General features: G+C 45.9%; 1 protein-coding gene across 1 annotated transcript in view; it reads left to right on the top strand.

The window, feature by feature from the left end:
* Positions 1-27,834, top strand: part of GTF2IRD1 (GTF2I repeat domain containing 1) — a 993,687-nt gene that overhangs the window by 656,844 nt on the left and 309,009 nt on the right. The window contains exon 18 of the mRNA XM_086954598.1: positions 11,311-11,494. Within this exon, the coding sequence (XP_086810724.1) occupies positions 11,311-11,494 (184 nt within the window). The remainder of the gene's footprint in view (positions 1-11,310; positions 11,495-27,834) is intronic.

Genomic DNA, 27,834 nt, shown 5'->3' with positions numbered 1-27,834 from the left:
CTCTTTACACTAAAGCCACAAGGAATGAATGTTAAGTAGGTAGGTAAAGGCCTAGGAACCTTTACTCTATTGGTTAGAGAGGGACTAACATTGCCTTGGGGTGTCCCCGACCTACAGGCTGGTTAACCCTAGAAAGCTGGACCCTCACCTAGCCTTCCTCAGAACACTTCTGGTCTTGTAGAAGGACGCCCTGCGGAGTGAACCTGCTGCATTTGGCATGTGTGTTTTGTGAGAAGGATCTGAGGAGACTGGACACCCTTCATTCGAAATCTACGGGCAGAACGATCTCCGGGGATGCTTAAGTTCAACTCCTGGGTAGCTGCAATGACATAAAAAATCTGAAGAGGACAGTCCTATGAAGTGTCTCAGCTAATCAGTAGCAACTGATCTGGACCGGAATTTACTGTTGCCCTCTGTCTGTCAGTCTGAGATTCTGGGGGCATGGAAGTGTACTCCTGTGATTGTTTGTACTTTTAGGAACTTTTTTCCAAAACTTTTGCTCTGTTGTTCATGGGGACCCACTGAGAAAAGTATCTGTCCGGACGTTCCATTGCATCTAAGGAAGACGATTGCTTCCTAGCAGTTTTCCCTGACAAAGGGCCCTAGAGGCCCGAAATGCATTGCATTTTAATAAACTGCTACGGATGAATTTGGCTTCAATCGTGTTCTTGAAGTGAGGTTCGGATTGGCAGGGAGGAGCATTAGAAATTTGGGAAGTGGCTTTTCTTTGCATGAAGACCAAAAATTATTTCAAGTGTAAATGTGGATTATCCATGGAATGAAATAACGTTTTGAAAAATGGAAAAGAGGAACATGAATTGAAGAATATATTGCAAACGCAATTTAGGCTGTGCCAATGGTTAGGGGCAGAAAGTTGTCCCAAATATGTTTGTTCAAAGATGCAGGGCCATGGCGGACAAATTAAGCTACTTAGCACCAGTAGTCCACTTGCTCTGGTTGGGTGGCGCACTGACTGCTGTGGCTCTGGTGAGAGGTTACTGGAGCTCCTCTTTCTTCAGAGCTTTAAATGCATCTCTGACTACCACTCACATTCCACATGGGCATATCACAAAAGGTTTCAAGATCGCACTGCGGTGACATAGTTGTGGTCATCATGGAGGAGCCCCTGTTGTGGTGACCTCCCTAATGTACAAGAAACTACTCAACAACACCCTTGACCCTCTACAACATATGAGGGAGTGGTACGTACATGACCTTGGGGAATTGGAATAGGACGATTGGGCAGAGGTCCTGGCATCCCCACGGGAGGTGGCCATACGGGTGGGGTTCAGACTGGCACAGTTAAATATCTTGCGCAGAACGTACTACGCCCAATCCTTACTGTTTAAAATGGGTTGAGTGATGGTAGAAGACTGCAGCCATGGATGTGAGCATCCTTGTATGTTCTACCATACAATGTGCGCCTGCCCTATAATCAATAATTTCTGGACAGAAGTGGTGGAGTGTTTGGGTGAAGTGACTGGGAGTTCCCTTACAACCTCAGCAAAGTGGTGTCTTCTAAACATCTGGGATGAGGCTGAGGGAACTCGCATGATGCAGATATGGTAGACACTGGGTCTGATGGTGGGCAAACATAACATTGCAAGAATGTGGAGGGCGGGACAGCCGCCCTGGTTGGAGGACTGGAAACATGACATGGATTGATTTGTGTTGGCTGAATGGGTGGTTTACTAGAGTCACGCTTGCTCCCAAAAATGAACAAAGATTTGGAGTTCTTGAAACACACTACAGAGGCGGCATCTGTAAGGATTGTACTTCTATGGGGCCCTCAGTAAAATGTAAATTAATACTTGTATAGCGCACTACTCACCCGCAAGGGTCTCAAGGCGCTTGTACGAATAACGCTGTGGAACCCATCCTGGCTTTCCTGGTGAGGCGTCCACTCCTGGGCACCCCCAAGGTGGAGGCCAGGCATCCTTAGCGTTGTGGGGGCCGTTGTGGAGATTAAGCAAGCTATTGCCCAGAGTTGCAGAGTGGGACTCCATGATTGGAATAGGCACCGAGGCGAGAATTATCAGGTCCATGGAACTTTTGAGCCCAAGATCCGCTGAGGCGGGTAATTGAACCCTGGTCCCAGGCTAGACCTCTGCATCAGGATCTGCCACACTAATCATTGAGCCACACTTCTCCACTTCTCAGTAGCACAAACTGGTTCTCCCAGACCCATCATGATTTTTGTTTATATAAATGTATAGCTGGAATTGGGATTAGGGGTTTTGAGGCGAAAGTATGGATCTCTCCTACTGTATTGTCAGTGCATTATCAAGCTATGTATCTGCTGTTTATTTTATTGTTAATAAACTGAGTTGAAAAATAATAATTCTAAAAGCTATCGCAGATAACAGTACTGCACTTGAGAACTAGTTGGATGCAGTGGTGCATGATATGGGCATTTTGCTGGAAAACCAAGGCAAACTGAAAGGTACTGTTCTAGCCAATGCAGCACTAATGCAGACCCTCCAGCCACAAGCCACGGACTGAATTCAAAACCTGGAGGGCAGGGCCGAGGATCCTGAGGGTGAAGCACTTTGCAATAATCTGCATATAGTTGGCCTTCTAGAGGGCTTGTAGGGCCAATACTTCACCGGCGATATCAAGACATGTCCTTGGAAAGAGGTGTTTCCTCTGGACTGTCCCCCTTCTTCATGGTGGAGCGAGCCTACAGGGTGCCTGCCAGATGACCCCCACCAGGAGCTGGCCCTCGCCCTATTTTGGCACGGATTCTCAACTTTATAGACAGAGATACTCTCCTACAAGCAGCAATGAAGTGGACAATTCACACGTTATGATATTCCCTGATTACATGTTAGCCATGCAACATAAACATTGTTCCTTCATGCAGGTTTAAAAGAAACCAAGAGTTATTAGCCTTTAATACGTCTTTCTTTTGCTACCAAGCTGTGTATCCTCACTAATCAATGGTCACATTTTTGTGTGCATCCGGAACAGGCTTGGGACTGAATAAAACAGTTTGACGCTAGCTGAAAGACACTAGGGGGAGATCATTCATTGCGCTCACCAGATAAGCGCCTCCACAACTCTGGTATAGTGGACCATCAGACACTCAACAGATACTAGAGGAGCAAAACGAGCCCTTATGGCTACTGCCTCAGTTAAGGGGGGCTGCGGATCTCTGACCCTCTTGGAGGTGAGTTCCATGTCATCTTCTGATCAGTTCCCCATCGACGTTAGTGGAAACTTATATTGCTCTCTGTCTCTCCCAGATGTTACTTCACAGACAACAGATGACTTGCTATAATGATTTTATAAAGCTGTTGCAACTTTTTTCTCCACTAGCTGCAATGGGGTATCCTGCAGCTCGCTTACACGGTGTCTCAGAGGCCTACTTGCTTATGGTCTATATAAGGATACTGATGTGCATGCCCTCGTGTGGCACTGTGGTCCAGCTCTGCTGGGCCTGTATTGGTTTGTATTTGTGTCCCGGTCACTTATGTGCTCATTTTACGGGCCTACACTGCCACACCACAAGTTAATCACCATTCCCCCTCTATCTTCTTTCTCCTTTCTCATGTGCTTCTTCTGCAGAAGTGGGTAATGCTGCACTTTGCAGTCTTAGGGGCTGACGTATATCACCGTGGAACGGCATGCCACCGTTCTGCAATGGGGATGAAGTAATTTACTCTGTCCTTATGACTAACAAAGTGCCTGCCAAATTTATAATTGACCGCCATAGGACTGCTCTCAAGGCGGTTCCTTACAATGCATTTTACTCTTTGCTACAGGGCTTCATCAGCAGGACGCAGGCCTTTAGCAATCAGTATTCTTTTTTTTTTTTAAAAAGGCCCATCCTAATTGGGCAGGCGGACATGTGGCCATATCTCCACCGGCCATTACTTCCTTGGGTCATTGGAGACGTTTTGCCACGGTGGAGACAGAGTAGTCTCCACCGGGGCCAAACTGAAGATCTGCCCGCATTTAAATCAAGCAGTTGGACCTTCATATTGGCGGTATATATACACCATCACCGTTTCGAGGAAGTATACAAATCATTGATATATAAATCGGGCCCTTTGTGTTTCATGGTTAGAAAGTTGGTTGATCTGTCATAAGGGGGGGTGGGATGGAGGTGTGTTTAAGCACTGGGGGAATACTTTGCATCTCATAACCTTATTACAAAGCTGGTAACGTGTCGTGGAGGATTACTTCCTGACGGATCTGGTTTGGTCTGACTCACTTCTGGGCCCAACCCAGTTCATACAGCATAGTTGATGACACTAAACGCTACAGGTTTCGCTCAACCTTGTTGCAATGAAATCTGCAGGTTGTGTTTATTCAAGAGACACGCTTGTTCACACTGAGGGGCTTAAACGACAGCGCATATGGCATGGACAGATATATGTCTGCCTACTCTGCTTATGCCCAGGTGCTCGAATTTGCATTTTCCCTGATGTCCCTTTTGTGTTCGATGTGGCATGTGTAGTTTTTCTTCGAATTAAATTGGAATGGCACTCACTTGGTATTGGGTAGTATTTATGGCCTAATCAGGGATCATTGGATACACTGGGCCACCTTAACTAGAAAGTTAGCTGACTGGGCTTCCTTCCTGTGGATTCTAGGTGGGGTGTTAGGCACAACTTTAGATATATCAATTCCGCCACTTCCCCAGGCGCCCCCGTTGGTAAATGTAAGGTACCTTTGTCACTGGTTAGATAGTTAATCGCTGGTTGATGTTTTGTGCACTAGATAACCGGGTATTGCAGAATTCTTCTTTTATTCACCCACACTTAATATTCACTAAGTTTGATCGAATAGTCAGCCCTCCCGGATTACAAACTTTGTTTCCATCTGCAGAATACAAGCCCCAAACAGCTTCTGACCATAGCCAATGGAAGTTGTGCTGCAACGGGGACTGATCGTCTCGCCTATCCCGACTTGGCCCATGCAGATAACGATGCTAAAGGACACCCATTTTCTTTCAACATACTGTTGAAACTCATATTGAGCACTCATTTTCTCATAAAGAAGGTAATGCTTCTTCCCTGCTTGTTGAAGGGGAAGCCTCCAAAATATCCATCTGGGGAGCTGTGTATCAATACATTGGTGGGAGCTCATAGAGTGTTGCTAGATTCCCCTGCTGGATATTGAAATTGAAATGCATAGTCGAGAAACATGCATGGTTGTCCATAAGCTACACCCGGAATCACTTCTGGAGCTTAAACAACAACATGCACAGTACATGGAAAAAGTACGCTGTCTTGACCATGCATGTTGTATAGCAAGGACCCTCAATAAAGGGGATTAGGCTGGTAGGTAGACTATTAACATGTATTATTAAACCCACAAATAGCCCCAATACGTTAACCTCCATCAGGGATGGCCAAGGACACCTGGTGCATATGAAAGTAGAAATAAATTAGGCCTTTTTCAATATTACTAAGGTCTATATAAGAGGCTGTTAATCCCTTGCCTGAAAAATTGGTTACCTTTCAAAGTCCTCCTTGTCTGATCCCTGTATTGTGAAATACCATGGATGTATTATTTACTGAGAAGGAATTGAGAGGTGTGCTACATGAGTTAGTGACAGGGAAAATGCTGGTACGCATGGAGTCCCAACTGAATTTTACTCCATGGTTTCCCCACAGCTGTCATACAAGCTAGTGGCACTGTTCACTAGAGTGTACGATAAAGGTTGTTTACCGCCCATGACAAAAGAAGTTGTGGTTACCTCTTTTTCAAAGTCTGGGTGCAACTTCCTTGATGTGGCATCAAATCGCTCACTTTCTGTTCTTAACGCAGAATACAAAATTCTTAGCAAGTTATTAGCCTCTCGAATACTCCATGAACTTCTGAACTTGGTCCATAGTAACCAGCGTGGATTCATCCCAAGACAGAGCACCTCTCTTAATATACCTAATGTACAGCGGATATTCTCCTTTATTGACTATGCGCTCCAACACTAAATCAATTCCCCCGGTTTTGCATTTGACTTAGAAAGCATTGAGTCCCTCAACTAAGAACTATATGCACTAATATGGGTTTTCAGACAGGTGTGGCTGAAGTAGCAAGATAGCGGCCACACTTTAAGTTAGCCGGTGCCTAACATACTGCACCTAGCCCCAGTCGGGAGCTCTGCTGACAGAGACCACTGGTACTAATTCCTGGTGGCGCCCGAAATGTGCCTGCGGCGAAAAAAGCCCTTGGCTGCGACCTAAGAGAGCTGCATGCTGCGGCAGAAGGAGACCCTGGATGCTACCCAGGAGAGCTGTGCGGGCGACTCAACAATGCAGGCTGAGCCAGGTGTCTATGTGATCTGCCTCCTTTCTCTCAGCTGTGATCCAGCCATCCATAGACAGCGCTTTTTCTAGGTAACTTGGGCCCACAGAGAACATTCATAATGGTGCTGTTCTTTCCCTTGGGACTGTACACTTCCTCACCTTGCATCTCAGGCACATTGGCTGCGGCTTAAATGCTGCTGGACCGACCTTGTCCCTATATCTCCACACTAGCTATCCGGTCGCCAGCTGCTTTGACTGCTCTCCCCCAGCACCATCCCTCCACCCTCCGCCGCTGTTGAGGTGCTGTGTGTGCCTTGAGATGCTTGTGCCGCCTACTAGTGAGGGTCTGGCAGGCCCAGTGTGGGGTTAGTGATTCACTAGATGGGACTCTGCAGGGGTTTGCCTCAATGTGCTGTTAGTGCCGCCCCATTTGGGGGACTGGCGGACTGATTTTATCAGCCCCCTCACAATGGCTAAGGATAAACCTGCCACTAGGCAAAGCAAATTGGACCAGTATGCCAAATCCTTGCCAAACCCGGACCTCGCCTACCAAAATGATAAAACCCCTGACTATGGAGACTGTGGCACAAGGGCAACTAGTGTACAATCCAGCCCTACTGCTCGCCATCCAAGAGTCCAGGTGGGCCCTAGAAACTAAAATTGGGGAGGTCTGGGCATATGTCTTGCTTCTCCCTCAATACTTGAGTAATCAGACCATGTCATGGAAGCTGACGGGCATATTTCAACCCTGGAAGCGGACGGTTCATAGCCTGAAAATCACAAAATCCAATATGGCGATGCGTATCGATGATGCGGAGGGGCATGCCAGTTGCAATATTCTTCGATTTGTGGGCTTCACGGAAGGAGTTGAGGGGTCTAACCAAGAGACATTCCTCTAAACCTAGTTATGGAGCTTCTTACCTGCCGACCAGTTATCCCCTGTTTTCTCAATGAACTTGCTTGTAGGGCCCTCTTGCAGCAGCAACTACCTGGGGCTTCGCCTAGGGACATTATTTCCAGATTCCTCAACTACCACGATCGTGACCTGGTCATACGTTTAAGAAAAACAAGAGCAACCCATATGTCCTTGTGAACTGGGTATAGCTATCATTCAAAATACAATTGTTCACAAGGAACTCCTTTAAATCAAAATTTTATATTTTTAACAAGGTATTCCTGTCTTGCAGCGATTTAAGCAAGATAAGCATATGATGTAGTCAATATGTATTACATTTATTATTTTCTTTTAAGTTATACTAAGTAATTGACTTAAAGAATACTTATGACTTGAGAGAAAACAACCCTACAAAACAGTTCTTATGCAGCACTCACTTAAGCCAAAGTAAATGCTTTTTATTTTCAAGTACAGTTTAACCCCTTCGACGCTGATGATGGAACAGTTCCGTCATGAGCGTCGGTTGAGCTGTGCTGATGACAGAACCGTTCCGTCATGACTCCGCCCGCGCAAGCAGGAGTCAGCACAGGCGGGGAATACGCCCCGCACGCAAGGGGTTAAGCAATTAAAAAAATATCGTAAATTTATACATCTATGAAAATTCGTGACTTATGTGACCCCAGTGGAGTGACCATAACCAAAACAGTGAATATTTCTATGGTGACAATTTTTTAAAAAGGGGAGTTGATTATTTGAGTAGAAAGGATGTCCATAAAGGTTTCAGAGTAAATCATAGGTACTTGAGTATGTTCTAGGGTTTCTTGGACTAGCCTTTATCAATTGTCGTCGACGTTTCGACCCTCTATCATTACGTGGTTGCTTCGGGACGGAGATTCTGGGGACTGTAAATGTGATAGGCCTATGGGGCTTATCTGTCCACCCCTTCATCTCTATCATTTCAGAGGTTCGTGTGAGAAATGGGAAAGTTTTCTCTATGAGGAAAAGCTGGACAGGCTGTGCTGTTTGTGGTTGTGGTGGAATTTGTAGTTGAAGTACTGGACAATGTAGCCTGTTGATATAGGTTGCATCTGTCTTTAAATTCTCTCTTTAGTGTCTGTGCAGGTCTGCATTTTTTGACAACTTAAGAGATTATTTTTGATTGCTCCGGGGTCCACGCTCATGAGCGGGACTATTCACTAGATTATGATGATTATAACAGAGATACCCCTACTACAGAACTGGAGTTACAGGACAGAAACTACTCCTTCCACCTGAAACAATGGTGAACTGCATTAGTTGTCACCATAATTTTTTAGCAATATGGAAGAAGTAATAACCCTCCATACTCACCCAGATAGAAGGGTTATTTGACTCTTGGTTACTATGGGTATAGTAATGTTTGTTCTGTTCACTGTTACTCTTTTTGCACGGTACATTTGACAAACGCCCGCAAGTATAGGTGTTACCCTTCCCAATTCCTACTCTGACTCTCCCGATGGGCCCCCAACTTCAAATATTAACCTGGAACACTGGAGGGTACGCCATTAGGACAACTGTTGATCATAGGCAGTGTATACGTGCCTCCAGCGATAGTGACTGCCATACCTTTCCAGAAAATTACTGCAGACATACCCTCATGCTGGGTGGAGACTTCAGACATACACCTTGTTGGCCAGGCCCTCTCCCCCGCCACAACTAGAAACTAGACTAAGGGTCACTTCTATCCCTTTCAAGTACCTTGGTATCCACATTGCATCAGATCCACAGATTGCATGGGACCTCAACATTGCACCAAACCTGATGCGCGTATACACAGATCGAGGGAACTGGTCATCTCCTTTGTTTTTCTCTGATCTACAATCCATGGCTATGAGGTTTTACTGGACCGCCAAGTTCCCCACAGTACGTGCTTGGTCACCCCGATGATGGGAGCCTAGGCACCCCTGATCTCTGGCTCTGTTATTGGGCAGCACAAATGGTGCCCATCAATGATTGGCTGTTCGGAGATCAACATGACTTTTCTTAGTGCCTTGAACTACTCATGCTTGAGAACTGGGGTGTTCATAACCTACTTTATGGGAGGAAATCCCCTGCTTCCCTAATGCAGATCTAAAAAAATACCCCTCCTGTGCTGAAGGGCAGCGCTCACACACATCAATTGACTGGGGGCAGGCAACACAAAAACCAAACAAAAACAATCGATTGTTACAATAAGTAGCCCAGTACTATAAAGGCAGTCTCTATTCACAATGGATTACTGTAGACTAGTTGACCCATTGGCAGCAAACACATGTCTAGCTGGTGGGTAGCAATGGGCACCCAAATGCAAACGTTTAAACAGACGACACGTGGTGGATCTACAAATTGTGTTCCTATTTTCTCTAATTCTTTAGACCTGGATAATATGGGGTTTCCTACGCAGAAAGAGAAAACATGGTACCCCTAGCAAACATGCATATGCAGTGTAATTGAGCATGTGGCGACGCAGTGAGGGCGACTGACGTTGGAATCTGGTGCTCATGGTTCAATTCCTGGCACCGGCGGCAGGTCAGCCCAGCACCATGTGACTCTGGGTAATAGCTTGCTTAATAGTTTAGAAGGACGCTCTCCCTCCAAGATAATTGGCTTAGTTCTGCAGTCTTTAACCCTATTCCAAACTGCAGTGAAGAGCAACCAGCATCCAGACGTGTAAGTTATGAGTAACTTATGGTAAAAAGTGGGAGAAAGCAAGTGCAGAGAGCCTACTCACAAGCAGTTCTGGAAAGAGGCATCTCTGGCAATGTTGTCCTCAGCCCATCTCTGCCTTAATAAAAAAGGGTCTACACCACCTAATGACTAGCCAGCTGCGAAGGTTTATGGGCAGTCTTGCCTAGATCTCAATACACTTCCAAATGGGAAATACCCCAGAGCAGATAGTGGGCATCCTGTCCGCTTTCACTTGTTTTTAAGCCCATGATGCGATAGTGTCCCTGAGTGAATTGGGGTATTTCTTCTTCCAAGTTAACTGTTATTTTTCACTTGTTCTTAGCCTTCGAATCGGTGTAAATCTGCTCTTCCTTATTACTGTGCATTCTGTTGAGTATTTCACTCACTATAATCTTTCGGGTGCTCCATTTTCCCCTTACCCCTTGGAGACTATTCATTCAACTCCTCTAAAACTGCCCTCCCTATTTACACCTAACTCCCGTCTCTTTGAATGTTCATCCCTGTAAATTGTTCCTGTTCCTCTTTCCGACTCTAGAGAATGGTGTTATTCCTCCATGCGTTCAGCCACTCTTTCGACACTGTGTACTCTATCCGTAATCCACTTTCTCAATTTTGTTCATTATTTCCTCCCCTTCATGCTCTATTGCTTCCCAGTTACTCTGTTCTTCGAATAATTTCATAATAGAATTTCTTTCAGCATATTGTTGTACTCTCACTTCCAATAAAACGGTCAGAAGTGCACGAGTTGCACTACATTTTTCTTCAGTACTGTATTGTATCCTGCAGCAATGTCTCATAAGGTATAAATAAAGAGTGGTTTTGTATAAGTAACTTAATTATGGAATTGACGCATGTTACAGATCACCTTACCATACAACATTCCTTTAAGGCCACACCTAGTAGCATTACCAATGCTTGTTTTTACATGTATAAATCGAGTGCATAAGAGCGGGCTTGAAGCAGAATGCCCTCCCAAACGCCCCTTGTGACAGCCCTGCAAGTGGTTAAGATTACAGCAGAGATTAAGTACCTTGACTGAGAAAGCAGAAAAGTTGAGGGAGAATGTGGTATTTAATAATATGAGAAAAGATTATGGAGTAAGTGAATTTCAGAGGTTGAGACTAAAGATTATGAAAGAAAATGAAGCTAAGATCTGTACTTAAGAGGTTATAGTGGTGAAAAAAGACCGAAAAATCGACAGTGCGACATCCTGCATTTAAAAATACCTCAAAAAGTGATGAAAAACATACAACGTGAGACTTTGACCTTCTAAATAATGTGCAATTTGCTATTAGACTTTACAAAACATTTTGGCCAAACATTTGTGTTGCAATCAAGTCATTTTGCGTTCTTAGCATGTCAAATGCCATTTCTTAGGGGTGTGGCAGATTTAAGAACACGCTATTGGAACTTAGCATCATTTTACTACATTAGCTTCTCTTTGTATTCCAGCCAAAGCCATAGGCCTATCCGAGCCGGTCAAAGTGCCATATTCGAAGTTCCTGATGTATCCGGAAGATCTGTTTGTCTTGGGTTTGCCTCCAGGAGTCACATTTCGACGACCTAACACTTTTGGCATTGTGAAACTGAGAAGGATCCTGGATGCTAGCAGCAACATCCAGTTTGTCATTAAAAGGTAAGCTTAAGAAGATATTCCTATGTGGTTGTGAGTTTCATTATAATGACCCGCTGGTACTGGTGGTTCATGCACTTTTCCTTTTGTCCATAAGTCTAAGGTTATTTGATTTTTAATGTATTTTGAGATTCACTTGTTAATCGTGAGAATGCATCTGTAAATGCACCTAGCAACTTTTCGATAGATTGGCTTTAGGTAGATGCAGAATCTTCCAAGAAATTAAAAAAATCCTGACACGCACAACAGTTAAATCGAAGATGCAACAAGACAGGCTTTCGATAGCTTAAAGGATGTGGCTGTCGGTCAAAGATATTTGACAAGGAACATTTTAAGGGAGCATCCTACTCGTCACAAATGTGATGGAAACATGATTTAATTTTTGGCCAATGTGTCTAGCATAACCCAAGATGGTGTTTTATCATACTTAAGTTGTAAAGTATTATTACTACCACTTACCGTTATCCATCATATATCTGCCAGCCTCTCTGTGTTGTGACCAAAACCCACACTAGCCTATTGCAACATCCTCGTGTTGCTAATTACAGAATTTCTTGTTAAAATGCTTTATTCATTCAATAAATAAATGAGGTAATCACAATACTTTATTTGGTATAAAAAAATACCATAAAAGTACAAATAAAATACATCATGAAATAAAAACAGAACAATACGACTTCATAAGATAGTACATATTGAGTTCATCCATGATTAAGAACACCCCCTCATCAAATTCATTCTTTAGGATCATTCGAAGACTAACATCATTGGCTACTTACAAGTCAAAGTATGCTTCATTCGAGGTTTCACTCATAAAAGCAGATACATTCTACATTTTAAAAATACAAATAAATTTACAGTTAATTATATTAAGAGCTAAAGCATTGGCTACTTATGTTCACCTAGTGCCCCTTGTTGTTTTGAGCCTGACAGCTGCCCTTAAAAAATTTACAAAAGGGGATGATGGACAGAGCATTTGAGCAAATCAAACACTCACCCCCAGTCAACTGATCTGGGTTTAATCCATCACCATTCTTTAGCTCACTCAGCCACCCCAGTTCAGACATGGCCATATGCAAATCAGTCTGACCCTGTGCCTCATGGGAACAGTCCAGCCCGAACTGCCAAACCATGTCTTCCCTCGACCGGAAACAAGCATCCTGGGACCGGTTTCGGATTCATAATCCTCATCAGCCAGGCTATCTTGAATCCAGTGGCCAGGTGAGCAAGGGACTCACGTCTGAGCATACCCTGCCAACTTAGGGCGAACAAAGCGATACAAAAGGGGATGATGGACGGAGCATTTGAGCAAATCAAACACTCACCCCTAGTCAACTGATCTGGGTTTAATCCATCACCATTCTTTAGCTCACTCAGCCACCCCAGTTCAGACATGGCCATATGCAAATCAGTCTCACCCTGTGCCTCATGGGAACAGTCCAGCCCGAACTGCCAAGCCATGTCTTCCCTTGACCGGAAACAAGCATCCTGGGTCCGGTTTCGGATTCATAATCCTCATCAGCCAGGCTATCTTGAATCCAGTGGCCAAGTGAGCAAGGGACTCACGTCTGAGCATACCTTGCCAATTTAGGGCGAACAAAGCGATACAAAAGGGGATGATGGACGGAGCATTTGAGCAAATCAAACGCTCACCCCCAGTCAACTGATCTGGGTTTAATCCATCACCATTCTTTAACTCACTCAGCCACCCCAGTTCAGACATAGCCATATGCAAATCAGTCTGACCCTGTGCCTCTTGGGAACAGTCCAACCCGAACTGCCAAGCCATGTCTTCCCTGGACCGGAAACAAGCATCCTGGGACCGGTTTCGGATTCATAATCCTCATCAGCCAGGCTATCTTGAATCCAGTGGCCAAGTGAGCAAGGGACTCACGTCTGAGCATACCCTGCCAACTTAGGGCGAACAAAGCGATACAAAAGGGGATGATGGACGGAGCATTTGAGCAAATCACACACTCACCCCCAGTCAACTGATCTGGGTTTAATCCATCACCATTCTTTAGCTCACTCAGCCACCCCAGTTTAGACATGGCCGTATGCAAATCAGTCTGACCCTGTGCCTCATGGGAACAGTCCAGCCCGAACTGCCAAGCCATGTCTTCCCTGGACCGGAAACAAGCATCCTGGGACCGGTTTCGGATTCATAATCCTCACCAGCCAGGCTATCTTGAATCCAGTGGCCAAGTGAGCAAGGGACTCACGTCTGAGCATACCCTGCCAACTTAGGGCGAACAAAGCGAAACAAAAGGGGATGATGTACGGAGCATTTGAGCAAATCAAAAACTCACCCCCAGTCATCTGATCTGGGTTTAATCCATCACCATTCTTTAGCTCACTCAGCCACCCCAGTTCAGACATGGCCATATGCAAATCAGTCTGACCCTGTGCCTCATGGGAACAGTCCAGCCCGAACTGCCAAGCCAGGTCTTCCCTGGACCGGAAACACGCATCCTGGGACTGGTTTCAGATTCATAATCCTCATCAGCCAGTCTATCTTGAATCCAGTGGCCAAGTGAGCAAGGGACTCACGTCTGAGCATACCCTGCCAACTTAGGGCGAACAAAGCGATACAAAAGGGGATGATGGACGGGGTGAATGTATGACATGGTTCTGCATTCTGTCCATCAACTGTGGTTTTTGCATTTGTCACCCCGAGTGGGATGGGTATGCTCAGACGTGAGTCCCATGCTCTCCACACCACTGGATTCAAGCAAGCTGGGTTGAAGACGGCTGGAATGCCAGAAACCGGTCCTCGGAAGCTTGTTTCCGGTCCAGGGAAGGCATGGCTTGGCAGTTCGGGCTGCAAGGGGACGTAGTAACCAGGCCAACGCATAGGTTTGTATTGACCAGATTAAGAGTTGGCATTGCTCATGTATTAGTGGCCTTCCCACACCCTAAAAAGCCCCCTGTGGGTCCGTGGCCCTGTGACGGACATTCCAAGCAAAACACAATGCACTTTATGCTCATTTGCTCCCTATTTCAGAACGTTAGGATCTCCTTTTTAAAACCATTATATCTTAAGTATGGAGTTTCAAATGTGGAGGATGCTATGTGTTTGTTGTATAACTTGGACCACCGCGACATATGTTTTTATACTGCCAGTTTTATATGTAAATCTATGGCTTTTAGAAAAAGTATGAGTTTTTAATCATGTTTGTACTTCTTTTAATTCTGTCGCCTGTTTGCTGTGCTTTTGTGGGAATTTTTATTATGTACCGAATAAAGCTTCATGAACTGAACTGCCAATGCATTTCGGGCAAATAAAATGCGCCCTTCGTCAGGGGAATCTGAAGAAAGATAATGTAAAAACGTTGTATTCAATGAGCTGTATACACAGGCATAGTACCAATGAAAGCATGTCCCTTCACGCCAGTTTTCTAAGAGCCTCGTTTTCTTTAGTGAGAGTTGCGTGCTTTCCAACATATACACTGTTAGGAATGGAGAGGGACGTTCATATTAGTTTTTAGTCACTGTGATTTTTAGGATACATTGCTCTGTTTTCCTGTCTTGGGTGTAAAGTCATCCAAAACAATACGTCGATTTTTTTCGAAATGAGACCTTAATTCACTTTCCGAGTCTGGCGTCAAATTATGTGTCATAAACTACCTACCCACTGCCTGGAAAAAAACTTGTCTTCTTCACATGTTGCATTAAAGAATCAGGGAATGGCAGGAAATAAACTTACGGCCCACTGTGGTATCAGTTCACATTTTTATTTTTTTTTGTTTCTTTTTATTGAAAATTATAAAACAAACAAGGCAATAAAGTACAATTTACAAAATACCAGTTCAAACGAGGGAGGAACAAGGCAGTACAGAATCATTTTGCAATCCACAATGGGAAGGGGGAGGAGGGGAGAAACAAGTCAGTACGACATTAAGATAATACAGCAGTAGGAACGTGAGGTGAGGGGGAAAGTGAAGCATCAGCGTTAGTTGTCATGGGAGGAGTGCAGATGCCACCACGGTAACTGTTCCAGGGACCCCATATCTTGCTCCACTTCCGGGGTCGCCCCCGGGCTATGTATACAGTTTTCTCCCTAAACATCGCCCAGTCCATATTCTCCCTCCATGCTTCAACTGTAGGTGGCCTCTGGGGCCCCCATAGCTGTGCTCTCTTTTAGCCATCATGTTTCCAAGGGTCACCCACTGAGTCTGTGCCGCATTGTGATCTGTTGGCTCCCACACATTCAACAAACAACGCTTGGCCTCGGGCAAAAGAGTAACACCCGTAGCTTCCTCCATAATTTTATGCACTTCATTCCAGAAGACAGTCACATCCCGACACTCCCAGAGAATGTGGAGAAACGTCCCAACCAGCCCGCATCCCCGCTTACACAAACCGTCCTCAGAGAAACCCATTCTAACCAGACGGGGGCCAGTAACATAGGTCCTGTGAAGTATCTTGAGCTGCACTAACCGGAGACGAGCCGGAATCGCATCTTCCTTGGGAGAGGAGACCGCAGACTGCCAGTCCTCGTCGTCCAACTCTAGGCCATCTCGGGTCCATGAGTCCCGGAGCTGAACCAGTAGGTCAGCCCTATCGTTTATTAGTTTTTTGTAGATCAAGGAGATAGCACTGTCTGGCACATGACCATCCAGCACCCTATCCTCGAGCGAGGACGATTCTGGGATCTTCTCACCCTCTGAGAAACTAGACTTCAAGGCATGGCGGATTTGAAGATATCGAAAGTATTCCCTATCATTCAATTGGAACTCTGTCTTCAGCGCCTCAAATGATTTAATACTGTCCTTGACCCAGAGGTCACCCACCTTACTAATACCAATCAGGTCCCACTTCTCAAAGCCCTTGGTCTTCCACAGGTTGCCCAGTCTCTCAGATGCGAAAAGTGGGGTCGCCAGAGTCATGCGATCTTTCATCCCATCGCATTATTCGCATTATACCAAAGACGCACAGCAGTCCTCGTAGGCCCCGACAGATCCCTACCAGCTGACCTCGAGTATAGTGCTCTATAATAATCGCCCCCAGGCAACAACCATCTGTCCATAGTAAACGCGGGGTTAGATTTAGGACCATACATGCCATGATTAATAGCGCTCAGTTGAGACGCCCAATAATACCGCTTAATGTCAGGGAGCGAGATACCCCCATCGTACCATGGGAGTGTTAGCTTAGCGAGCGCTATACGGGATATACCGTCCCAAATCAACTTCCTCTGGAGACCCTCCACTGCACGAAAATAGCTAGCCGAAACTATGTCAAGGGTGTTTTGGAGTGCATAGAGGAAACGTGGTAGAGACATCATTTTGAAGAGAGCTGCCCGGCAGGGCGGCAAAAGCGGGAGCTTACGCCAACCCGCCACGTTCAATTTCAACCTATTCAACGGTGGGATCAAATTCTGCTCATAACGAGCCCCAGGGTCTTGTGAAATATAAATTCCGAGATACCTAAACCCAGAGAGCGTCACCTGGATGGGACAGTCACGCTGGATAGGGGGGGCCTCACCCCAGAGCACATATAGACAAGACTTGGTCCAATTTATGACAAGACCAGAATTCCTACCAAAGGAAGTTAGGACATCGAACAGCACTATCAGTGATTTCCGGGGCGACGTTAGATACAGCAGGATATCATCTGCATAGAGCGAGATACGATCCTCGAAGTCAGGGGACCACTGAATACCCTTCGTCGAGGGCTCCCACCTGATCCTTGCAGCAAGAGGCTCGAGGGCCAAGGCAAACAGTAGCGGCGACAAGGGACAACCCTGTCTCGTACCTCTCCCCAGACCGAGCGGCTTGGAAAACCCGCCCTTAAACAACAATCTGCGCCAGGGGGTCCTCATAGAGGAGCCGTACCCAGCCAATAAAACCTGGACCAAATCCGAACTTAGCGAGGGCAGCCCACAAATACGGCCATTCCACGGTATCAAACGCCATTGTGGCATCCAAGGACGCCAAGATGGCTGGCTCACGTAACGTCGCCGCCCTCGCAAGAGCACCATGCAACCGCCTAAGATTCAGAGCCGTGTTTCTGTGAGGGATGAAACCAGATTGGTCTGGATGAATCAGCTCGCTAATCACAGTTATTAATCGATTAGCCAATACTTTCATGAGAATCTTAGGTTCAGCATTTAAAAGAGATATCGGCCTATAGGAAGCACACTGATCCCTCGCTTTCCCTTCCTTGTGGATCACCACAATGGTAGCTAAACGCTGATCACTGGGGAGGAAGCCTCTCTCGCGCGATTCCACAACAACAAATATATCGCGTATATAGGGAGCCATCTTGTCGGGACGCAATTTATAGAGTTCAATAGGGAGACCATTGGGTCCCATAGCCTTCCCAGATTGCAAGGAGCGAATAGCAAGAGCCACTTCATCCACAGTTATCGCGACTCCATTTGTTCCTTATCTGCGTCAGACAGGCACGGCAACGCAATATCGTGTAATAACAAATGCGAATCCTCCTCCGGTCGCTCTGACACAGGGGAATAGACTGCGTGGAAGTGCTCCGCAAAACATTGGGCGATCTCATCAGGGTCGGTCACCCGTTCACCACTCACTCTCTCGATCACCGGCACAACACGACTCGCCCTATCTCTTATCCAGCCATGCAATCAGTTTACCAGCCTTGTCGCCAACATCATACAAAGGATCCTGCTGCTCCCTATTTATAATCTTAGCCGCATCCGTAACCAATGCCTTGTATTCCAATAGCTTAAGATGCAAAACATGCAGCTTCTCACGGGTGATCCCCCGCTCGAGGTCAAACTCTAGATCCACAATCTCAGACTCAATCTTTACGACTTCTTCATTTCTTCGTTTTTTCGCACCCGCAATCAAAGACAATGCCTGGCCCCTAATGACAGTATTGAAAGCCTCCCATAGCGTCATCGCGGACGATACAGACCCCTCATTTTCCATAAAATACTGGTCAAGAGACTTAACCAGGGGAGCACCGGTTGTAGGATTCCGAAAATACCAGGTGTTGATCGGGCCACCCGGCCCTCAGCACCCGCATGTAACTCCATCTGAAGCCACACTGGGGAGTGGTCGGATACACCCCGCGCCAGATGCCTAACCTCAGTGACAGAGAGGGCCTGTGCAGCGGGCATCAGCACATAATCGATCCTGAAAAGGCTACCATGTGCTCCCGAATGAAAGGTGTATTGGTGCCGGGCGGTATGTAACCGCCGCCAACAGTCCACCAAGCCCAGCGTGTCTATAAAGCAGCGGAGCCAGGTCTGGGCACTCGTGAGGTCCCTAGGCGGATGTCGATCATCTCTACCCGAAACCACTGAATTAAAATCGCCACCCAATACCAAAGTCCCCTCCGGGAGTGAAAGGATGACTCACCCAAGGTCCGCAAAGGTAGTCGATTGCAAGCCCGGGGGAACATACACAGACACCAAGGAATGGGTACGACCCTCCCACCTACCAGTGATAGCGACATAGCGCCCTCTATCGTCTAGTACCGTTGCATCAATCTCTAACGGGAGGGAATTCTTCAGTAGGATGCCTACCCCCCTAGACCCAGAGGTAAACCCGGCATGGGCAACCAAACGATACCCCCTCCTATTCATGGCATGACAAGTGTTGCCGATCAAGTGTGTTTCTTGGAGGAGTATCACATCAGGGGAAAGACGTTTCAACAGTTGCAACACAACCCCACATTTTATCCTGTCCCCCAGCCCATTCACATTCCAACTAATTAGTTTCAATCCCCTACCCCCCACCCCAAAAATGTAGACAGATCCATCCCTCTCCAGAACTCGGCACTTCGATCAGACGATCAAACAATACGTTGCCTTGCAAAAAACTCAAACACCCAACCCAGGACCGCCCCACCCCCCAACCATAACCTATTACTAACCCCCCCCCCACCCTGCACCCTGCATAAGCCTAAAAAGCCACCCCAACTTGCATCAAACTAAACTACAAAAAGTGAAAACAGAGGAGGAGAAGACCCACCAATAGCCCCGACACCCCCCAAATTGTCATTGTAGTTCCCTCAGCTAGTGTAGCGAACCACTTTCCGAGGCCAACATGATCTAGAAATCGAAGGCCAAGCGCCTACTCCTGCTCCTCCGATCCGCCCTCCGCTCCACCAGACTGTCCATCCTGGCCACACTGATTGGACAGATTGTCCAGCCAGTCAGCCACCACTTCAGGACGATCAAAAAAGTATATCCGCTCCTCGGATTCAATTCTCAATTTGGATGGGAAGAGCATTGCGTACTTTAGGCCCATGTCTCTCAGTCTCCTTGAAACTTAGTCTCTGTTTCTGGACCGCTTGCGCGAAGTCCGGGTAGAAGCTCACAGAAGTATTTTCAAACTTTGTGGGCCCACCCATCCGCGAGGCCTGCAGAATTGCATCTCGATCTCTGAAGTTAAAAATCCTGGCAATAATAGTCCGCGGTGGTGCCCCCGGCTTTGGTTTACCACCCGGAACTCTGTGGGCCCGCTCAACTGTGAAAAACGTACTCAGTCCTTTAGGTACGAGGTGGGAGACTATGAGATTTTCCACAAAGAGATCAGCTGCAGGATCCTCTGCTTTTTCCTGGACCCCAATAACGCGAACGTTATTACGCCTAGCTCTTCCCTCAAATTCCTCCAAACGACGAGCAAAGAGATCGTTGGAGGTTTGCAAGTTACGGACCTCGGTCTACAAGTCGGTGACATCACCCGTCAAGCTAGCAGTCTTGATGTCCAAAGACTTAACCTTCTCGTTTGTTTTGGACAAATCAGTTCGAATCAGGTTGACTTCTATAGCCACTGTGTCCAACTTGAGAGCGAGGGTCTCCATTTGTTGTCCGAGGGAGGCTTTACTGCCATCAATGGCGGCCATAACGTCCTGCAAAGTTAGTTCCGTTGGCGAGGGGGGGTGCCCCTCGTGTCTTCCATCGATTTACCCGGTCCGCTGGGGGATCCCTTAGTTTGAGGGTACCGATCCATATTGTTGGACTGGGTATAACCACCTCGCCGAGTAGTCTTAGTCTTCGACTTGTCTCCGTCAGTTTTGCTTGCCATTGCAAATGACCAGATACTCGAGGCGGGTGCGCCGTGGTGAAATATGGCGGCACCAGATCCTTAAGACAAAGGAGCAGTGGCAGTCAGAGGGGACAGGCCAGTCTTCTTTCCGATACTGCAATCAGAAAAGCGTTCTAATGTGCCACGTATAGCAGTAGCCTCCAGCCCAGGGGGACAGTCATTTGATGAGATCACCAGAAATGAAAGTGAAAGTCAATCGGACTGCCAGTCCGTCTTCCCTCAGGCCGATGTTGATCAATTACAGTTCGGGCATCATGCCAACTCGAGCCCAGGGCATCACTCCAGAGCAGGCCGCGACGTTCGAAGCGTCGTAACTTCGGTCCCCGATGTCCGATTCAAAATCCGATTACAGGTTTCGCCTCACCCGTGTAGGAGAGGAGAGGGAGGATGAGGCATGGAGTGAGGAAGAGAGGTGGAGAGAAAAGAGACTGGAGACAGACGCGAGACTGCACGAGCAAGTTCTCGAAAGCCAACAATTCTGTTCTGAGTCTCCCCCGCCCTAAGAAAATCGGCGCCACTAAAGCCATCGTTAAAATTTTTAAACTACAGTGTTCCCCTGTTGCCACGTATGGAGCCGAAGTTTGGGGATCGGCCAGCAGCATTGGCATTCAAAGAGAGGAAAATCGTTTTTGCAGGAAATTGCTGGGAGCACCAATTTCCTCTTCCGATTTCATCTGTCATAACGAACTTAGGGCCATATGTAGGTGGGAAAATACCTGTCGGTAACGGCCGATTTCGGCCGTTACCGACTGGTATTCGTAATTCCAGATGTAGGGGGCCTGAAAATTACCGATTCTGTATATTTACCGAATCGGTAATTTTACCGAATCGGTAAAGTACCGATTCGGTAAATGTACAGAATCGGAATTTTGGGATGTAGGTGGCACTGGAAACAGTGCCACAGGCCCTTAGAAATTCGTTATTTACCATGAAATACAATGGCATGGTAAATAACGAATTTCTGTGTACATGCACATCCGTGCATGTACACCTGTGCCATGTGGCACACATACATGCCCTAAGGGCATGTATGTGTGTCACATTGCACACAAGCCAAAATCAGGGGTGCTACAGGGTGTCAAAGTGACACCCTGTCCCCCTTGACAAATCGGTAAAATTACCGAATCGGTATTTACCGATTCGGTAATTGCCATTGATTCCTATGGGCCTCAAGGCCCATAGGAATCAATGGCAATTACCGAATCGGTAAATACCGATTCGGTAATTACCGCATATTACCGATTCGGTAATATTTACAGAATAATTACCTACATGGCATTTACCGAATTGTAAATACCGAATCGGTAAAATTCGGTATTTACGATTCGGTAAATGCCATTTACCTACATATGGCCCTCAATCTCCCCTTCATAAACGACTTTATTAAAGTAAGACCAGCACTCTTCTGGATTAGAATCTGGAGGAATGAGGCTGCTGTCCTTACGCAAAACATCATTAGGGACTGCCTTAATTGTGAAAATGGCATGCAGATCCCCTGGTTTAAAGAAGTTTTTAAAATATTTAATGAAATTGGTAGAGGTATTTTGTTCACTGAGCCAACGGCTATTGAATTAAAGGACAAATATGAGGTCCAAAAGGCACTCTATGCACTTTACCGCAATGAACGGCTTGGAATTGAATTACAGAAATCAGGGGTCAAAAAATACATTGGTAATGGTCTCTGTATGCAAATCATGCCACCCTACCTTTCACTCTCTATGTCAAATTGGGAGCGTTCTCTACTGTTTCGTCTAAGGGCAGGAACTGTGAAATTTTTGCTCTCTTTTCCTCTGGGGTATCAACACCATATTGACCTTACCCCCTGCCCTTGTGACGGTACAAGCACTCAAGATGATTTGCACTTTTTGTTTTTCTGTAAATTTTATGTGAGATATACCAAATGGCTTTTGACCCCATATTTTAGAAAATTCAGACCTCTCACACTTCAGGAATCCTATATGTTGCTGCTCACCCTGGACACTGATGAACTGACATTTCGCACTAGCACTTTCCTAAGACTAGCCATACGCGCACGTAAGACTATGGAAAGTCCTTGAAATCAGATTCAGTCATAAAGATACTACTGAAAAATTTTATAAGATAATGAAATTTACTGCCTAACCATTGTATGAATTGCTTTGTCTTTATGGAATGTAATTTATTTAACTGTTTTGTATTATGTGTATATATGTGCTTTGATGTGTCCGGTACTTTTATGAATTTTATCAAATTCGAATAAAGGTCTTTTGAACTTGAACTTGACTGCAAAAGTGAAAGAGGATACGGCCTCGGCCCTGTCCTACCCGTGCCTGCTTCCCGGCTGCACTGAAGAATTTTTTTATCTGCTTGTTAAAATAAACAAGTAGATAAGAAAAGTCTTTACGACCGCTGGCCACAAAACAGGCCATGGTGTCCGGAGGGGCTGTCCGATAAAGGGACAGGGTGGCTCCCAAAAACCCTCCTTTCCATTGGGAAGCCAGCGTTTATCATGTGGAAAGGAGGGGTGGGGCTTAGAGTCCCTTTTAGATTACAAGATCTCTCTGAAAGGCGGGGCAGCTTCGCTGCCACGCCTAGCCGAGACCTAAAGAAGCAAGGAAATGAGAGTGACAATGAAGATAACCAATGGGACGCAATGGGTGGGCTCTTAACCCAGTGCATGCATTGTCTCAGGCGAGATCTAAAAAGGAGAAGGATAAGGCGAAACAGGAGGAAATAATTAAAGAAATGAGCAAAGCCAAGAAGTAGAACAAGGAGTTCCAGGGCATTTTATAAAGACAAATAAAAAGACAGGTGCAGAAAGGTAGAAGGAGGCAGGGAGTACTAAAACAAAGCAAAACACCTTACAAATTCAAATGTACACATTACAAAGTGGATACTTTTTAAGTAAATAGTACAATTAAACAAAAAGTGCAGAAGTAAAACAAGCTAGAAGACATAAATAGAATTAATGAAGGTACTTCCCCCACTCAGGTCTGTGCCACAGTATCAGCCAGCATGGTCATGGGTTTCAAGTTTGTGTGAACCTTAAGGCTTCTTGTGCTATTTATACATTCTTTGAGAACGAAGCTCCCCACTTGAATAGGCTCCTTGTACACTTCCGTCCACTGACCTTTCAAATTCCTGGCTTCCACCACTCCTGGATTTACAGCAGCAGGTTCTCGTATATTGGTCAACTCTTTAGAACTCCCTGCCTTTTAAAAAGATGTTTATTTGCATGAATGACACTTGCCTTGTCTGGCACTAAGACAAACAAATAAAACTCACAATGCTCTCAATAGGTTTTTATTGAATGTTAAACATTAGCAAATCCTAGCTCACAGGTATACACACTAGTAACTAGTAACTTATTAGCATATAGCACACAAATACAATACTGTATTATGAGTAAACCATAAAACTCGAACCAGAAGCTGTCCACAGTTAATTAAAGCTACAAGTTGACAAGAGCTTGTTTTTTCCGATTGTGTAAGGACCCAAGTCACCATTTGTTGTCTGCACCGAGGTACAGTTTATTACATTTCCTCATCACCGGAAGTCAGTAGTCCTGCATGTAAGCTAGAACAAAATAGAAAAACACACCGCTCCAATGCATCAAAAACTACTGTGAAGTTGGCCTGGTATTAAAAAGTGCATGTTTGCTTTTTACTGCTCTCCGTGATGGGCAGCGATGCAACGTTTGTAGATTAAAGACCACGGTTTAGGCATTCTGGGTTTGGGCATGATGCAGAGATTTCCTGCTGAAAAGAATAGGTCTCCAGCAGAAAAGACTACATAACTAAAAAAAAAGGTGTGCTGCAGCCATAGGCTGCTTGCTCACACAACAAGAAAGGTGTGCTGCCATTGTGAAAGTATAAGTGGGCACTGTGCTGAAACATTGAGCACGGCTCTCATGGGTGGCGGGCTGTGAGCCGCAGGCGCCATTGTTGAAAGTATGTGTCCATGCTATAGATAAAGCAGGCGCCGTGTTAAAGACAAATCACAAGGTGCTTTTTGTAAAAATAAATTACAATGTTTTAGCTACACAATGGCCTCTTGTGTCATGCCGCTACTTTTGCATATTGGAAGCTGTAAAACATAAGGCGTGCCTGATTATATAATAAAAAACAAGTGGTTGCGGGAGAGAATGTCCTACCTACAACAGCTGGTAGGAGAAAGTACTTTAATCAAATAGTGCTCACCAACTAGATAAAGCAGACTGTGTAACAACACCAGTAAAAGGTCCGTCCTCACGGGAGGTTACAATTACAGTCAAGGCAGTACCAAGGATGGACTACTAAGCCTATTCACAAATGAAAAGCAACAATTAAGAAAGGACAGTAGCAGGAGCCAATTGAAAAGATGGGCGGAAAATGGGCAGAGCTTCTATGCCAGACCTTAATACAGTTTGCCTCGCAGAGTAGCGTATGCACTGCCCAACCTCGACCTAAAAATAAATCTGATGTTGTCTCTCAAGAGGAGGATAGTAAAACCTCTCACTCCTCTCTGGAAAAACACAAATGGAGGGAGAGGTCACAAGAATTTCCTGAAGGTCACAGGAAAGCTTTCAAGAAGTCTTGCCTTGACTCCTTACAAAAAGGAAAGTGTTTATTTCCTACAAAGGAAAAATCCCATTGTTCTTCTCCATTGGCCTCAAAACATACAAAAACCTCTTCAGAGCATTGTTAGTGAAGATTCAGTTCACAAAGAAGCCCTCATCGTCAACAGCACTGTCTCTGAGATCACCTTCAATGCAAAAACCACCATCGGGCATATTTCTCCTTCATCATCGTCGACGCTTTTATCGTCCAAAAACCACAGTCAACGAAGATTACAGATTCCGCACTATCAAGGCCTTGCCACCGACTATGCCTTTACCATCAGCGAAGGTACCTTCACCGCCGACGATCTCCTCGTCGACAATGCATACATTGTCGGTGACAACACCCTGTCGACGACGGCATTGACGGAGAAGATCTCGTTGTCGGTCCCTATCATGTCATCGTCAGCGGTGCAATCACCGCTACCGTCAGCAGAGCTGATAACGACGCCAACTTCACCCACACTAAAGGGACCTTCAACATTGCAATTCACTCCTCTTTATTCATCGTCGATGTTCTTTTTCGATGACACAGTCGACGAGCTGCTTTCTTCAGCACCCTTAAATGGTCGCACCTTTACCTCCTGCAACATTCTTAGAAGAGTCAGATGATGATGGTCTGTTTGATCCCTAACATAGTCCTTCACAACTTCACGTGAAATATCAAGAAGATGATGAATAGGAGGACTATTATCCACAGGAGTTTCATCAACAGCACCTACAGTATTTGGAACCTACTCATGAACCCATGGTCCACATTCCTGTTGCATTGGTTCAGGATTTTCAGTGATTAACATTACAAAAGTTACAGTGCACACCTCTTTTTTCAATGTGGTCTTGACTTGTGACCGTTATCCATTTATTTCCTTTTGCGTGCAACATGGCTAACTTGATCTACCCTTTTGACGCTGACATTAATTGAAACAACAAACGGAGAAAAGTTCCACTCCTACACCAGGCACACAGCTTAACGTGTGAATCTTATACCTTCTTAACCATCAACTTTTCCAAATTCAAACAAAATTGAAGAGCGTACTCCAACGCGAAAATTCGGCTTCATTTATTTACTTGGTTCTTTAATTCACATACATGAGACAGTTACTCTAGCTCTGTGGATACGCAGGGTTTCGGCTAATGCGAGGTTGGAGAATTGGAGGTTTCTTTTGGGTACATGGAAGTTGATTTTGTCGTTGAGATGTTTTGGTCCGATGTTGTGTAGGCATTTGTAGGCGTGGATAGGGATTTTAAAGGTGACTCCTTTCTTCACGGGGAGCCAGTGGAGCCTTCGTAAGTGTTTGCTGATGTGTTTGTAGTGGGGGATGCCAAGGGGGAGTCTGGCTGTGGTGTTCTGTATGGTCTAGAGTTTGCGTAGTAAGGATTTGCTTATGCTGGCATAGAGTGCGTTTCCATACTCCAGTCTGCTGGTGATGAGTGCGTGGGTGACCGTCTTTCTTGAATCGGGGGGATCCATTTGAAGGTCTGCAGAGGATGCGCATGGTTTGAAGCAGCTGGAGGTGACGGCGTTGAGCTGTCGGTTAATGGTGATGGATGAGTCGAGTACGATGCCAAGGTTTCTGGTGTGGTCCGAGGGAGTAGGTGGGCTTGCGAGGGCGATGGCATAATACATGCTGCAGCCCCAGGGAGACCCCTGGGGACCTATGCCCTGGGTACCTTAGTAACATATACTAGGGACTTACAAGGATATGCCAGTAGCCAATTGTGGAGTTACCAAAGTACTTAACATGTCAGTTTATTGGAGAAAGCAACGTTGCTGGGGTCCTGATTAGCAGGATCCCAGTAGACAAGGTCAAAAACCCACTCACACCAGGCAAAAAAATGGGGGTAATCATGACGCCAGATCCTACTCTCCTACATGGTGTGATACCGCTACAGGGTCCGTGCTACCGGTGAGCAGCTTAGCTGCGATATTGCTGCACCGTGGTTGTTTGACGAATCATACTGGCCTGCTGCCTCAGTGACTCGAGTCAGCTGCGATGGTGAGCCTGGGGTCAAGTCACGCGGCGTACAAGTACATTCAATCCATTAAATTACCATAGGTCATGGTGAGCAGCTCTCAGCATTGCTCTGCAGTGCAGCCCAGCACTGAGCAGGTCATCTGACAGAGAGAATCAGCTGCAGCCGGCGTTGCTTGGGCTGCGGTGGCATGGGTTGGGAGAATTAATCAAATCCTCATCCCCGCTGCGTAGCAAGAGGCGCTGCAAGGTTGAAGAAGCTGTACAAATCTGATTTGGCCAAAGTGCAAAACTTTATTAAAATGCCGTCCAATATCCCTGCGGGCGGGCCAGCAAGACATCCCCCACCTTAGCCTATTAAATTGTGTCTCTTTCACTCCCTCACTACTGTCTCTTCTAAGTAGTCAAGCCATTGGGCATTGATTCCTGTGATATCAGACAATAATGGGTGTGTGTCGGGCCGGAGGTGTGCCCGTTATCAACTATATTTGTAGCAGAGTACTCGAGTTGCGAGCTGATCTTGAATAAGCCTCCTTAGCCTGCTGGCAGCAGTGTGCACTGCGGTCTGCCAGACTGCAGCTTAGTCATGCATTATAGCAGTGCTCTGCTTGACCACTGAGGAAGTACTGTAATGCGTGATTCTGCATTTCAGAGTAGTGATGAGGACCACCTCACTGCAATGCTTTAGACTAACGCCTGATGCGTGGTACTTGGCAAGTCTGGGGCGGGGTTACACAGAATGCTGCATATAGCATGCAGATT

The sequence above is a fragment of the Lissotriton vulgaris genome, chromosome 2_1 (genome assembly GCF_964263255.1).
Source record: "Lissotriton vulgaris chromosome 2_1, aLisVul1.2, whole genome shotgun sequence".
In the NCBI taxonomy this organism is placed as follows: Eukaryota; Metazoa; Chordata; class Amphibia; order Caudata; family Salamandridae; genus Lissotriton; species Lissotriton vulgaris.
The sequence above is the reverse complement of the archived record's forward strand: the minus strand, read 5'-3'. Positions and strand labels throughout refer to the sequence as shown.